Source organism: Artemia sp. Qi Xiang Cuo, chromosome 9 (genome assembly GCF_049724085.1).
Source record: "Artemia sp. Qi Xiang Cuo chromosome 9, ASM4972408v1, whole genome shotgun sequence".
Lineage (NCBI taxonomy): Eukaryota > Metazoa > Arthropoda > Branchiopoda > Anostraca > Artemiidae > Artemia > Artemia sp. Qi Xiang Cuo.
Genome location: NC_142802.1, coordinates 27871188 through 27884098, shown reverse-complemented (window position 1 = coordinate 27884098; position 12911 = coordinate 27871188). Strand labels below are relative to the sequence as shown.

At 35.6% G+C, this 12911-nt stretch overlaps 1 protein-coding gene across 1 annotated transcript in view; it reads right to left on the bottom strand.

Annotated features, from left to right (window-relative positions):
* Positions 1–12911, bottom strand: part of LOC148948518 (uncharacterized) — a 195830-nt gene that overhangs the window by 71137 nt on the left and 111782 nt on the right. The window contains exon 8 of the mRNA XM_089094955.1: positions 7518–7665. Within this exon, the coding sequence (XP_088951081.1) occupies positions 7518–7665 (148 nt within the window). The remainder of the gene's footprint in view (positions 1–7517; positions 7666–12911) is intronic.

Sequence of the window (12911 nt, the reverse complement as noted above, 5' to 3'; positions counted from 1 at the left end):
ACCTTAGAGTCTTAGCTTAGAGTTTTAGTTAGAGTTCTAGTTTAGTTTAGTTATAGTTAAGAATTTAGAGTTTTAGCATAGAGTCATAGCTTAGAGTTTTAGTTAAAGTTATAGTTTAGTAAAGTTATAGTTAAGAGTTTAGAGTTTTGCCTTAGAGTCATAGCTTAGAGTTTTAGTTAGAGTTCTAGTTCAGTTTAGTTTTAGTTAAGAGTTTAGAGTTTTAGCTTAGAGTCTTAGCTTATAGTTTGTGTTAGAGTTCTAGTTTTGTTTAGTTATATTTAAGAGTCTCGAGTTTTTAGCTTAGAGTCTTAGATTAGAATTTCTGTTAGAGTTATATTTAAGTTTACTTCTAGTTAAGAGTTAAGAGTTTTACCTTAGGGTCTTAGATTATAGTTTGTGTTAGAGTTATAGTTTAGTTTAGTAATAGTTAATAGCTTAGAGTTTTATCTTAGATTCTTAGCTTATAGTTTTTGTTATAGTTCTAGTTTAGTTATAGTTAAGAGTTTGGTGTTTTACCGTAGAGACTTAGCTTAGGGTTTTAGTTTAGTTTAGTTTTAGTTAAGAGTTTAGTTTAGTTTTAGCTTAGAGTCTTATCTTAGAGTTTTTGTTAGAGTTTTAGTTTAGTTTAGTGTTAGTTAAGAGTTTAGAGTTTTTAGATTAGTGTCTTAGTTTAGAGTTTTTTGTTGAAGTTCTAGTTTAGTTTAGAGTTTTAGCTTAGACTTTTAGAGTTTTTAGAGTTTTAGCTTTTAGAGTTTCAGCTTAGAGTCTTAGCTTAGAGTTTTTGTTAGAGTTCTAGTTTAGTTTAGTTATAGTTAAGAGGTTAGAGTTTTAGCTTAGAGCCCTAGATTAGAGCTTTAGTTAGAGTTGAAGTTTAGTTTAGTTATATCTAAGAGTTTAGAGGTCTAGCTTAGAGTCTTAGCTTAGAGTTTTTGTTAAAGTTTAGTTTTACTTAATAGTTTAGAGTTTTAGCTTAGAGTCTTAGCTTAGAGTTTTAGTTTAGTTCAGTTTTAGTTAAGAGTTTAGTGTTTTTAGCTTACAGTCTTAGTTTAGAGTTTTTGTTGAAGTTCTAGTTTAGTTTAGTTTTAGTTTAGAATCTTTGCTTAAACTTAAAGTTTTAATTAGAGTTCTAGTTTAGTTTAGTTTTAGTTAAGAATTTAGAGTTTTTAGCTTAGAGTCTTAGCTTAGTTTTATTTAGAGTTCTAGTTTAATTTAGTTTTAGTTAAGAGTTTAGACTTTTACCATAGAGTCTTAGCTTAGAGTTTTAGTTAGAGTTAAAGTTTAGTTTAGTTATAGCTAAGAATTTAGAGTTTTAGCTTTGAGTCATAGCTTAGAGTTTTACTTAAAGTTATAGTTTGGTTAAGTTTTAGTTCAGAGTTTCGAGTTTTAGCTGAGTCTTACCTTAGAGTTTTTGTTAGAGTTCTAGTTTAGTTTAATTTTAGTTAAGAATTTGATGTTTTACCTTTGAGTTTCAGTTAGAGTTCTAGTTTAGTTTACTTTTAGGAAGAGTTTAGTGTTTTACCATAGAGTCTTAGCTTAGAGTTTTTATTAAAGTTGAAGTTTAGTTTAGTATTAGTTAAGAGTTTAGAGTTTTAGCTTAGAGTCTTAGCTTAGAGTTTTAGTTAGAGTTCTAGCTTAGTTTTGTTATAGTTAAGAGTTTAGAGTTTTACCTAAAAGTTTTAGCTTAGAGTTTTATTTAGAGTTCTAGTTTAGTTTAGTTTTATGTAAGAGTTTTGAGTTTTACCTTAAAGTCTTAGATTAGAGTTTTAGTTAGGGTTGAAGTTTCGTTTAGTTTAGTTATAGTTAAGAGTTTATAGTTTTAGCTTAGAGTCGTAGCTTAGAGTTTTATTGTTTAGTTTAGTTTTAGTTAAGAGTTATAGCTTAGAGGTTTAGCCTAGAATCTTAGCATAGAGATTTAGCTAGAGTTGAAGTTTAGTCTAAACTAGCATAACCACAAAATTACACAATATTGCATAGAAATACCAAAACCATAGGTTAGATTAGGTTAGGTTAGGTTAGAGGTTAGGTTTCTCCACTTTTAAGTTAGGTTAGATTAGGTTAGCTTATTATGAGCGCTCATGAAAAGCTAACCTAATCCAACTGGTACAAAGTCGACATGGAGGGATTTTCCGGCGAGTATGGTTAGGTTAGGTTAGGCTTGGGGGGATTTTCCGGCGAGTATGGTTAGGTTAGGTTAGACTAGATTAAGTTAGGTTAGATTAGATTAGGTTAAGTCAGGTTAGGTAAGTTAGGTTAGGTTAGCTAAGTTAGGTAAGGTTAGGTTAGCTAGTAAACATCTCTCCATGTTTAAGCTAGGTTAGGCTAGATTAAGTTATGTTAGGTTAGGTTAAGTTAGGTTAGGTTAGCCTACGTACGCGCGCATACGTAGGCTAACCTAACCTAACCTAACTTAACCTAACCTAACGTAACTTAATCTAGCCTAACCTAACCTAACCTAACTTAAACATGGAGAGATGTTTACTAGCTAACCTAACCTTTACTAGCTAACCTAACCTAACCATACTCGCCGGAAAATCCCCCCAAGCCTAACCTAACCTAATCATACTCGCCGGAAAATCCCCTCATGTCGATTTTGTACCAGTTAGATTAGGTTACCTTTTCCTGAGCGCTCATGATAAGCTAACCTAATGTAACCTAAATTAAAAGTGGAGAAACCTAACCTCTAACCTAACCTAACCTAATCTAACCTATGGTTTTGGTATTTCTATGCAATATTGTGTAATTTTGTGGTTATTCAGGTTTAGACTAAACTTCAACTCTAACTAAATCTCTATGCTAAGATTCTTGGCTAAACCTCTAAGCTATAACTCTTAACTAAAACTAAACTAAACAATAACTGTAACTAAAACTCTAAGCTACGACTCTTAGCTAAAACTATAAACTCTTAACTATAACTAAACGACACGAAACGTCAACCCCAACAGAAACTCTAATCTAAGACTTTAAGGTAAAACTCAAAACTCTTAATTAAAACTAAACTAAACTGGAACTCTAAATAAAACTCTAAGCTAAGACTTTAAGGTACAACTCTAAACTCTTAACTAAAATTAAACTAAGCTAGAACTCTAACTAAAACTCTAAGCTAAGACTCCAAGCTAAAACTCTAAACTCTTAACTATTACTAAACTAAACTTCAACTTTAACAAAAACTCTAAGCTAAGACTCTAAGGTAAAACACTAAACTCTTAACTAAAAGTAAACTAAACTAGAACTCTAACTGAAACTCAAAGGTAAAACAAAAAATTCTTAAATAAAATTAAAATAAAATATAACTATAAAAAAAAATATAAGCTATTAATATATGGTAAAACTATATACTATTAAATAAAACTAAACTAAACTAGAACTCTAACAAAAACTCTAAGCTAAGACTTAGTTAAAACTCGAAACTTTTAACTAAAACTTAACAAAACTTTAACTTTAAGTAAAACTCTAAGCTATGACTCAAAGCTAAAACTCTAAACTCTTAACTATTAATAAACTAAACTTAAACTTTAACAAAAACTCTAAGCTAAGACTAAGGTAAAACATTAAACTCTTAACTAAAATTAAACTAAACTAGAACTCTAACTGAAACTCATAGGCAAAACATTAAATTCTTAACTAAAATTAAACTAAACTAGAACTCTAACAAAAATTCTAAGCTAAGACTCTAAGTTAAAACTCTAAACTCTGAACTAAAACTAAACTAAACTAGAACTCCAAAAAAAACTCTAAGATAAGACTCATCTAAAACTCTAAACCCTTAACTAAAACTAAACAAAACTATAACTTTAAGTAAAACTCTTAGCTTTGACTCAAAGATAAAACTCTAAATACTTAACTTTAACTAAACTAAACTTTAACTCTAACTAAAACTCTAAGCTAAGACTCTATTGTAAAACTCTAAACTCTTAACTAAGACTAAATTAAACTAGAACTCTAAATAAAACTAGGCTAAGACTCTAAGCTAAAAACTCTAAACTCTTAACTAAAACTAAACTAAACTAGAACTCTGATTAAACTCTAAGTCTAAGCTAAAACTCTAAACTAAAACTAAACTAAACTAGAACTTCAACAAAAACTCTAAACTAAGACTCTAAGCTAAAAACACTAAACTCTTAACTAAAACTAAACTAAACTAAAATTCTAAGCTATGAGTCTAATCTAAAACTCTAACCTCTTAAGTAAAACTAAACTTTAACAAAAACTCTAAGCTAAGACTCTAAGCTAAAACTCTAAACTCTTAGCTATAACTAAACTAAACTTCAACTTTAACAAAAACTCTAAGCTAAGACTCTAAGCTAAAACTCTAGACTCTTAACTAAAACTAAACCAGACTAGAATCCTAATTAAAACTCTAGGTCTAATCTAAAACTCTAAATTAAACTAGAACTTAAACAAAAAACTCTAAACTAAGACACTAATCTAAGAACTATAAACTCTTAACTAACACTAAACTAAACTAGAACTCTAACAAAAACTCTAAGATAAGACTCTAAGCTAAAACTAAACTAAACTCTTAACTAAAACTAAACTAAACTAAAACTCTAAGCTAAGTCTCTAAGGTAAAACACCAAACTCTTAACTATAACTAAACTAAACTAGAACTCTAACAAAAACTCTAAGCTAAAAACTCTAAACTTTTAACTAAAACTAAACCAAACTAAAACTCTAAGCTAAAAGGATGGGTACTTCAATTTTTAAAATGGGTTTAGGACGGTCACTAAGAAAGGAACTTGCTCTGAAATGCATTTGAAAAGTATTGCCTGGTGTTGAGGTATCCAAAAAGCTGTAAAGGATAGTTGTGGGTGAAAAAGATAAGTACTTCAAGGTGGAAATGAGTTTAGAAGGGACATTAAGAAAGTAACTTGCTCTGAAATGGTCTTTTGAAAAGTGTTTCTTGGTGTTGAGGTATCCAAAAAGTTGTAAAATATAGTTGTGGGAGAAAAAGATAAGTACTTCAAGTTGGAAAATGGGTTTAGGAGGGACATTAAGAAAGTAACTTGCTCTGAAATGGTCTTTGAAAAGTATTTCTTGGTGTTGAGGTATCCAAAAAGCTGTAAAGTATAGTTGTGGGTGAAAAAGATAAGTCCTTCAAGTTGGAAAATGGGTTTAGAATGGTCATTAAGAAAGTAACTTGCTCTGAAATGCCTTTTGAAAGGTATTTCTTGATGTTGAGGTATCCAAAAAGCTGTAAAGTATAGTTCTGGATGAAAAAGATAAGTACTTCAAGTTGGGGGCTTCCTTCGGGGTTGGGGTAGGGACCTCACGACACTGTTCAAATGGAACTTGTGTATTATAACGACCACACTCAAAACCTCTTCTAAAACATCTTTTAAAATGTCTCTCACTGTTTCGCCGAAATAGTTCCCTAAGATATCTAAAACGGTTTCGCCCAAATAACCCCTAAACGTAATTTATGCGTGTTCCTTTTGTTTTTTGGCATCTCTGCGCTGTCACATTTGAAATTACTGGGAAACCCTTTCACGCGTTAATCTCTTCATCGCTAAGATCAAAACATTCGCCCGGAAACAATTCTCCTGGTCGAACTCCAAAGATATGAATAAAATTCGTCCCGAAGACAATACTCTTTGGAAACAATATATTAATTCCTCTTTCGTGAATCAATAATTCCAGAAACAATTCTCCTGGTTGAACTCCAAATATATGAATAAAATTCGTCCCGGATACAATTCTCTTTGGAAACAATAAATTAAGTTCCCTTTCGTCAATCAATAAGTCCGGAAACAATTCTCCTGGTCGAACTCCAAAGATATTAATAAACTTCGTCCCGGATACAATTCTCCTTGGAAACAATAAAATAATTCCCCTTTCGTAAATCAATAATCCCCCTTAGAAACAACAAATTAATTCCCCTTTCGTGTCAAATCAATCAACCATGACATCATCTGTCACACGTGATCTAACTGTTTCCTATTTCTGGACACCTTGACATTCGCCTCGAGCGTGCACTTGGCCAAAACAAAAAATAACTCGACCTTGGAAAAAGAGGTCATTGACCCCATTAACCACGTGTTCTCCCTAGGGACTCTATGCCCATATATGGTGCCCCCCTGAAGTCAATAAGGCCTTTCTACTTATTTCCATTGAAGAATTAAAGAAATGAAAAAATCTCCCACTGATATTGAAAAGTAGCCTACACCCCATCAAGGCCCCATATCAGATTAAAATAAAAAAACCTTAATCACTTACCTGAATTTTATTGCATATGCCATTTGTTGCCTTCAATTAGATTTGGTTTATAAAAGCTTAAACGAAAAGTGAAAAAAAATACAATGGAAAAACCAACAATTTTTCGCAAGTTTTATGGTACCTTACCTTTTAGGAGACAATTTCGTCCATCCAGGATAGGTCGTACGGATACGGATTATACTGATTTTTTTACCACATGACACCTTTATTTTGTGGGTCAAGGATGTTGTCTTCGTCAACTAAAGCAAAAAATCAAACAAAACCCAGTGCATGAGACGAATAAGTCAAATTGTTGATACGCTTGGGATGTAAGTCTAAAATGTGGTTTTAACTGCTTTTTATATTAAAAAAAACTTACAAATTTCCTCTCGTACTGGGAGGCTACGCGTGTACGTAAATATCTCACAAGCATTCTCTATGAATATATGTGAAAAACATCATTCATGTACAACCTGAAAAGGCCGAGTCAAATTGAAACTATAGCCATCTAAGCCAGGAAATAAATAAGATCAGATATACACATGCTATATTGGAAAGCAGCATTCCAAGTCTGGAGTGAACTTCCAAAAAAATGGCGTACAGAAGTTGAGATTTCTGAAATTATTTTGTGCTAAACTCCTGCTTACTCTAAATAACGCAGCAACTTTAAAAGCTAATAACAAAGTTCTATTTCACTGATTGTTATTTTGATCCTTTATTATTTTGTTCATTATAAATACAAGAATAAATTTAGATAAGATCTAATCGACTTGGTATATTTAAATAGAAAGAAAGTTACTATCAATTAGTGACCTAGTTTCGTAACTTAAGCTAGTTTTCGGTGAAGCTGTACATGATAGGTCTTCCTTGTTTCGTTTGTTAATTAGTTTAAGATCAAACATCAGAGATAACATAAAAATATAGAAGGAAGATTTTTACCTTATTTTACATCACTGTCATCATTTAAGGTTAGCGTAAAAGAATAAGGAGAGCGCTATACCGCATAACGGTAATTCAGAAACTTCCGTAATATCTAGTGATTTAGTTCTAAAGCAGCATTTATTTAGTAAGAAGAAGTTAGAGATTCTATTAAAAGGATAGAAAAAATTAAGTTAGTCTTAAGTGAGTAATAATCATTGCACAATGTATTAGCAAACACATTATCATTAAATTTAGACTGTGAAGAAGTTCCATTTTAATGAAGCGAGAACTAGATATTCTTATGCAGCTAACTTTGTCGGTAATTAGACACTGTATCAGCAACTGTGGGCAATTAGATAAGAATACTTTAGTGGGTTATTTTGAGCACAAAAAGAGGAGCTCACGGATTCCTGTTGAAGCTGTTGGATAGCAGTTGATGCTCCTTCACCATCCTGAATTTGACTCAGAAGCTCCTTCCGTTCGCTTTCTAAGCGTATTATAGTGTCTCTAGCTTTTATTAGCTCTTGAGATATGTGTTGAGCTTTCTCTTCACTGAAAGTAAAAAACAAAGAATTTTAAATTCAGCAACTGGAAAAGAGGCGGTATTTGAGGGTGGAGGCATAGCTCCCAAGCTTTCAAGAAGTCAGAAGGGGATTACTGACTTCTTGAAATTGAAACAGACAAGAGCAATAGCTATCAGAATATACTTTGGAGGGCTATAACCAACACAGATATGGGATTTCCATCTATAAACTTTCCAACTATACGTTTTTGGGGGAGGGGAAATAATAATATTTACAACTCTCAATTGCTTTTGAAATGCATTTTGTTTTTTCAGCGACTATTTGAAGACTTTCAGTAAAATTGGCCAAATACAGGATAAAAACCAGAAAAACGGTTTATTTGTTGTTGAAAAAACATTCATCATTCATGAGATATAAAAATGGGCTTTCCAACCAAATGGGCCCTCCCACCAGCTCAGTTCCATCCCATATATGTCAAATCCTGACCACATCTCTCTTAAAATTGCTTAAATCCCTCAACTGTCCTGAAATCCATGAATAGTTAGAGGTTAAGAGTAGTCGAAACCAAGGACCAGCGTTGCCAACGCTTTGAGATAAACTGTACCAGTTTTCCGACCTAAGTTGTACCACAAGAGATTAATTTGTACCATATGAAGAGCAGGTTAAAAATTTGCCGCTCGCGTCGCTTTCCGACGCTTGCCGGCAGTTATGTTTTATTGATTTCGCTGAAAACTGAGAAAAAGCTCTAGGGCAAGAGCAGGGAAAATAAACCCAAGGCAGTAGCAACCTTATAGCTTAAAATATTAAGAATGCTTCAATAGACTTTCGTAGCTTAACAAAATAACAGTCCCAAAACGCTAAAAGCATTTTAGAAGGTTTCAGCAAAATTTTCTGAAAGCGTTCTCGAAGCTCATAGTTGGGGTTAATCCTTTCTTTCGAAATTTTGGGCATTAGGGCGAGTAATGGATAAAGTAAGAAGGCCAATAACGTAGTCTCAAGAACTTATAATCCACCTATAGGATGAGCAACAAACAAAACATATCAGCAATCACGCCATGAAAGAGGCTAACACCACAGATTCCCAAGTGTCCACGGACTAGGCTACCCACCGGCGAGTTACGCGTTGACCACACAATTCACTCGTCATCCTACATAAGTTCTTGGTCGATACTACTAATCAGAACTAAATTAATTTAAAAGAAGTATTTCGACTATATTGGACAAGAAATCAGGTTGAACCGTACAAAGGTAATGAAAATGTAACATTAAAAAAAAGAGGAACTTTTATGATAGTTGGTCATTTTTCTAGTTGAAAAAACGGCTTCTCATCTCATCAGAGAGCGCGATCAAAAACTTCCTGTACTCTTTTTTAAACTCAACTGCAGCAGATAGATATACCCTTTCTTTGGTAAAAATCACTTCCACTCGGCCACCACAATCCATGTCCTTGACATCGACGTAATAGTTTGTGTCATGTGGGTTTATGATGCGAGAATCACTTTCTTTGGTATAACTAGCCAACAAAAAGTGGGATGCTATTTGTCTTGTACACTTCAGAAAAACGATTATAGACAAAATGAATCAAGGTATCTTCTGCCTGAAATTGCTTGTTTAGGCCTTCGATATACTTCAAAATATACGCGATGAGTAGTGGAGCCTCTATTGATTCTGAGACATCCCTAGGGACTACTCCTTTCTTCCAATGGTTCAACGGTGCAAGAAAAAGATTTAACAGCGCAACCCTCTTTTGGTGACCAGGTGCCGCAAGTTTGTTTCTAGGCAAGAGTCCTGGATGTTTCAATTACTTGTAAAGTGGTCGGGATAATACAGAAGTTCAAATAATAAGGAATTCTCAATGGAGTTCCTCGCACCTGTGCAGCGCGGTCAGCTGACAAGATTCAGAGCATGCCAAGGCAGAATTCCCATGAGAGACCTGTTTCTAGGCGAAATTCTCAGGTGTTTTTATTTCCCCCATGATGTTTCTCTATTAAAAATCTTAGACAGACATTTTATAGGAAAATATTTATAGGACGGCTTTCCTGGAATCCAGGTGTTTTTATTTCCCCTTATGGTTTTGCCAAAGCTCCAAGCCATCGAGCTGCCACGCTGCTAGCCCACGCTCCATCCAACGAGCTGCCACACTGCCATCCCAAGCTCCCCACCATCGATCTGCCACACTGCCTGCCCAAGCTCAAAGCCATCGAGCTTTCAAGCTGCCATCCCAAGCTCCCAGCCATCGAGCTGCCACGCTGCCAGCCCAAGCTCCCATCCATCGAGTTGCCACGGTGCCGGCTCAAGCTCCCAGCCATCGAGCTGCCACGCTGCCGTCCCAAGCTCCCAGCCATCGAGTTGCTACGCTGCCAGCCACCGAGCTGCCACGCTGCCGGCCCAAGCTCCCAACCATCGATCTGCCACGCTGCCTGCACAAGCTCCCCGCCATCGAGCTGCCACGCTGCCGGCCCTAGCTCCCAGCCATCGAGCTATTACGCTGCCTGGTCAACTTGCTGCCCCGGCCGCACAAACCTGCTACGTCACTGGCATGGCTTGCACCCGGATGTGCAAGCCCGTGATGTCGCCGAGCATTATGCGCTGCCAGGACCATCCAGATCCCATGTCCAAGCGCTGCCAGAATTTGAAAATGTAAGCATTTTTTTTTCAACCTAATAAAACCATCTTTTCGCTAATTTTTCAATTTATTAATGATGTCTTTTTTATTCTCTGCCTACGAAGGGCACTTTTTCCTTATTTTTCCAACGTAATAATGTTATCTTTTCGCTAATTTTTGCTGGTCGAAGACATTAAAAGGGTTTCCAGCCTTTTCGATAATTTTTATCACTAATTTCTATTCACTAGAATATTAAAGGTCCAAGTTATATGCCCCCCTTAGTGTTAAAAGGCTCAGTCCCCTCAGAAACAAGTAAAACAAGGTTGTTTTTTCTCAAATTTTCAGGCTTTGAAGGGAATTTCCAACCTAATAAAGCTAATTGTTGCTGTTCAAGGACATTAAGAACTTTTCCAGCTTTTTTGATAATTTTTATTACTAATTTATATTCACTAGAATATTAAAGGTCCAAGTTATATGCTCCCCTTCCCCTTAGTTTTAAAAAACTCAGTCCCCTCAGAAATAACTACAATAAGGTTGTTTTTTCACCATTTTCAGGCTGCAAAGGGAATTTTCAACCTAATAAAGCTAATTTTTTACCTGTCCGAGAAAATAAAAGGTTTTCCTGTCTTTTCGCTTCCCAAGTCTACAATCAGAGAGTCTTCTCAGGTCTTGAAGGGACTTTTTATTCTGTAGTTTTGTCTTTTGAACTCCTTTAAGTGCCTACCTTTGACTTTTCGGGTTCCATGCTCCCTCCCCCTAGTTTTAAAAGACTCAAACCCCTCAGAAATAACTAACATAAGGTCGTTTTTCAACTTCTCACTCTTTCATGAATTCTTTTATTCATTTAAGTGCTTACTCTTTAGTTTTACCTTTTCACTTTTTTCCAGGCAGTAGGAATATTGAAGGATCAAGTTATATCCCCATCCCTCCTTAATTTTAATGTTTAAGAAATAGCAAAAACTTGTATTGTCGCTAAGAAGGTTATTTCAGGGTTACTAATAACGGGGGGGGGAAGATATCAGAGGACCCATCTCGAGGAAATGGGGACATTTATTTTCAGGAAATAGCTAAGAACATGGCTCGAAGAGTTTAGGGAGATATGACCCCCCCCCTGTTAGTTCCATTCATACCTAAAATTTATGTTTTTTCTTTTTTCTAGGCCGAGATCGAACGCCTCATGGCCCAGAGGAAGCCTCCGAGGAATTAATAGCCTGGGCCGACACCTTTATTGCCAGATGACCAGAAGCTAATCCCCACTCGGTAAGTTTTCCATTATTATTTTAAATACATTCAAAAAGGTTTATCAGTAGTGTGGGAATAGGGGCTTACTGTACCGAAGGTACCATTCAATGCCTCATTATACAATGATGCATTCCAAAGAGTAGTGGGGGCTCTATGACTTCGAGAGGTCATGGTACCATTTCATAATACTATGGCGCATTCCAACGAGTAGTGGGGGTTCAATGATTTCAAGAGGTCATGGTATCCTTTTATAATACAATGATGCCTTCTAGTGACTAGTCAGACTTCTATACTCATTCTCTTTTTCTATAGGGCAATCTGTTCCAGTGAGCTAATATACTCTTAATATTCTTCTAGGTTCACACAGCATCTACACCCGAGACCTACAACCTCTACGAGGATATAGAGTCACGTATGAAAATGCAGCAGGTCCCAGAGACTAGTGAACACGTGGAGGGGGGTTAAGTGCGGAGGTGAATCAGGATAGTGCAGCTCCCAATGAGTTTAATTTAGACAGTTTTGTGCGGGGTATCGGCCTTGATATAGAGTATAAATGGGTAGAGCAGTTACCATCAAGTAAGGTCGATACAACGCTCGCCATGGACAGTGATTTAGGGGAGCAAAGTAGTGCCGAATGACCTCCAGTATTGCCTAATTTGTATTTAGCAGATATCGCTTCGCACAATATTCACGTGTATGCTGAGTTCGGTGACCCGTTCAATTCCCTAACAAGTGGTAATATTCATACGGATCCTATAGAAACCACACACTCCTATGTAAGCATGATTCGGACACTTCTTGAAAAACATTTGCGGGAGGCGGGTGGTTTGGGACAGCATTAAAGCATCCATCACGCTCAAAATGATTTCTTAATGCAAGTTCGGGTGAGTTGCCTGAGTATCACATACAGATAAGAATGCAGACGCTTCATTTAAAGGGCACTAAGGGTATACAACACTTTCGTTTCGACACTGGATTGGAGTGTTTCAAATATTCCGTCCTCTTGGCGGGACACAAACCCAAAACAAATCAGGGTTTTAGTAAGACAAAGTTGGATGATTGGGCAGTTAATGGCGGTGGAGAGGGGGCAGAATTTCCTAAAGTAGATTTTAATTGTTTTAAAGGGCAATATCCAAATACACTCAGGGGGATTGACATTTTTGAAAGGGGGAATAACCATTTGAAAGCTGGGGTTACAGTATTACAATATGACGAAGAATATGAAGAAAGGGAACTTAGCAATGAAAATGGGGTAATATATTACGCAAGGGCACAGTCTATTGAGCAAGTGAAACACTTGGCATGGCTTCTTTACGAGCCTGCCAAAGATCCTGTTTGAAACGGTCATTTCTTTCCTATCACCCATATTAGTCGGGTTTTAAGTGAAGGTAAGAAGCAAAGTTCACGTCATTACTCTCCTATATGTC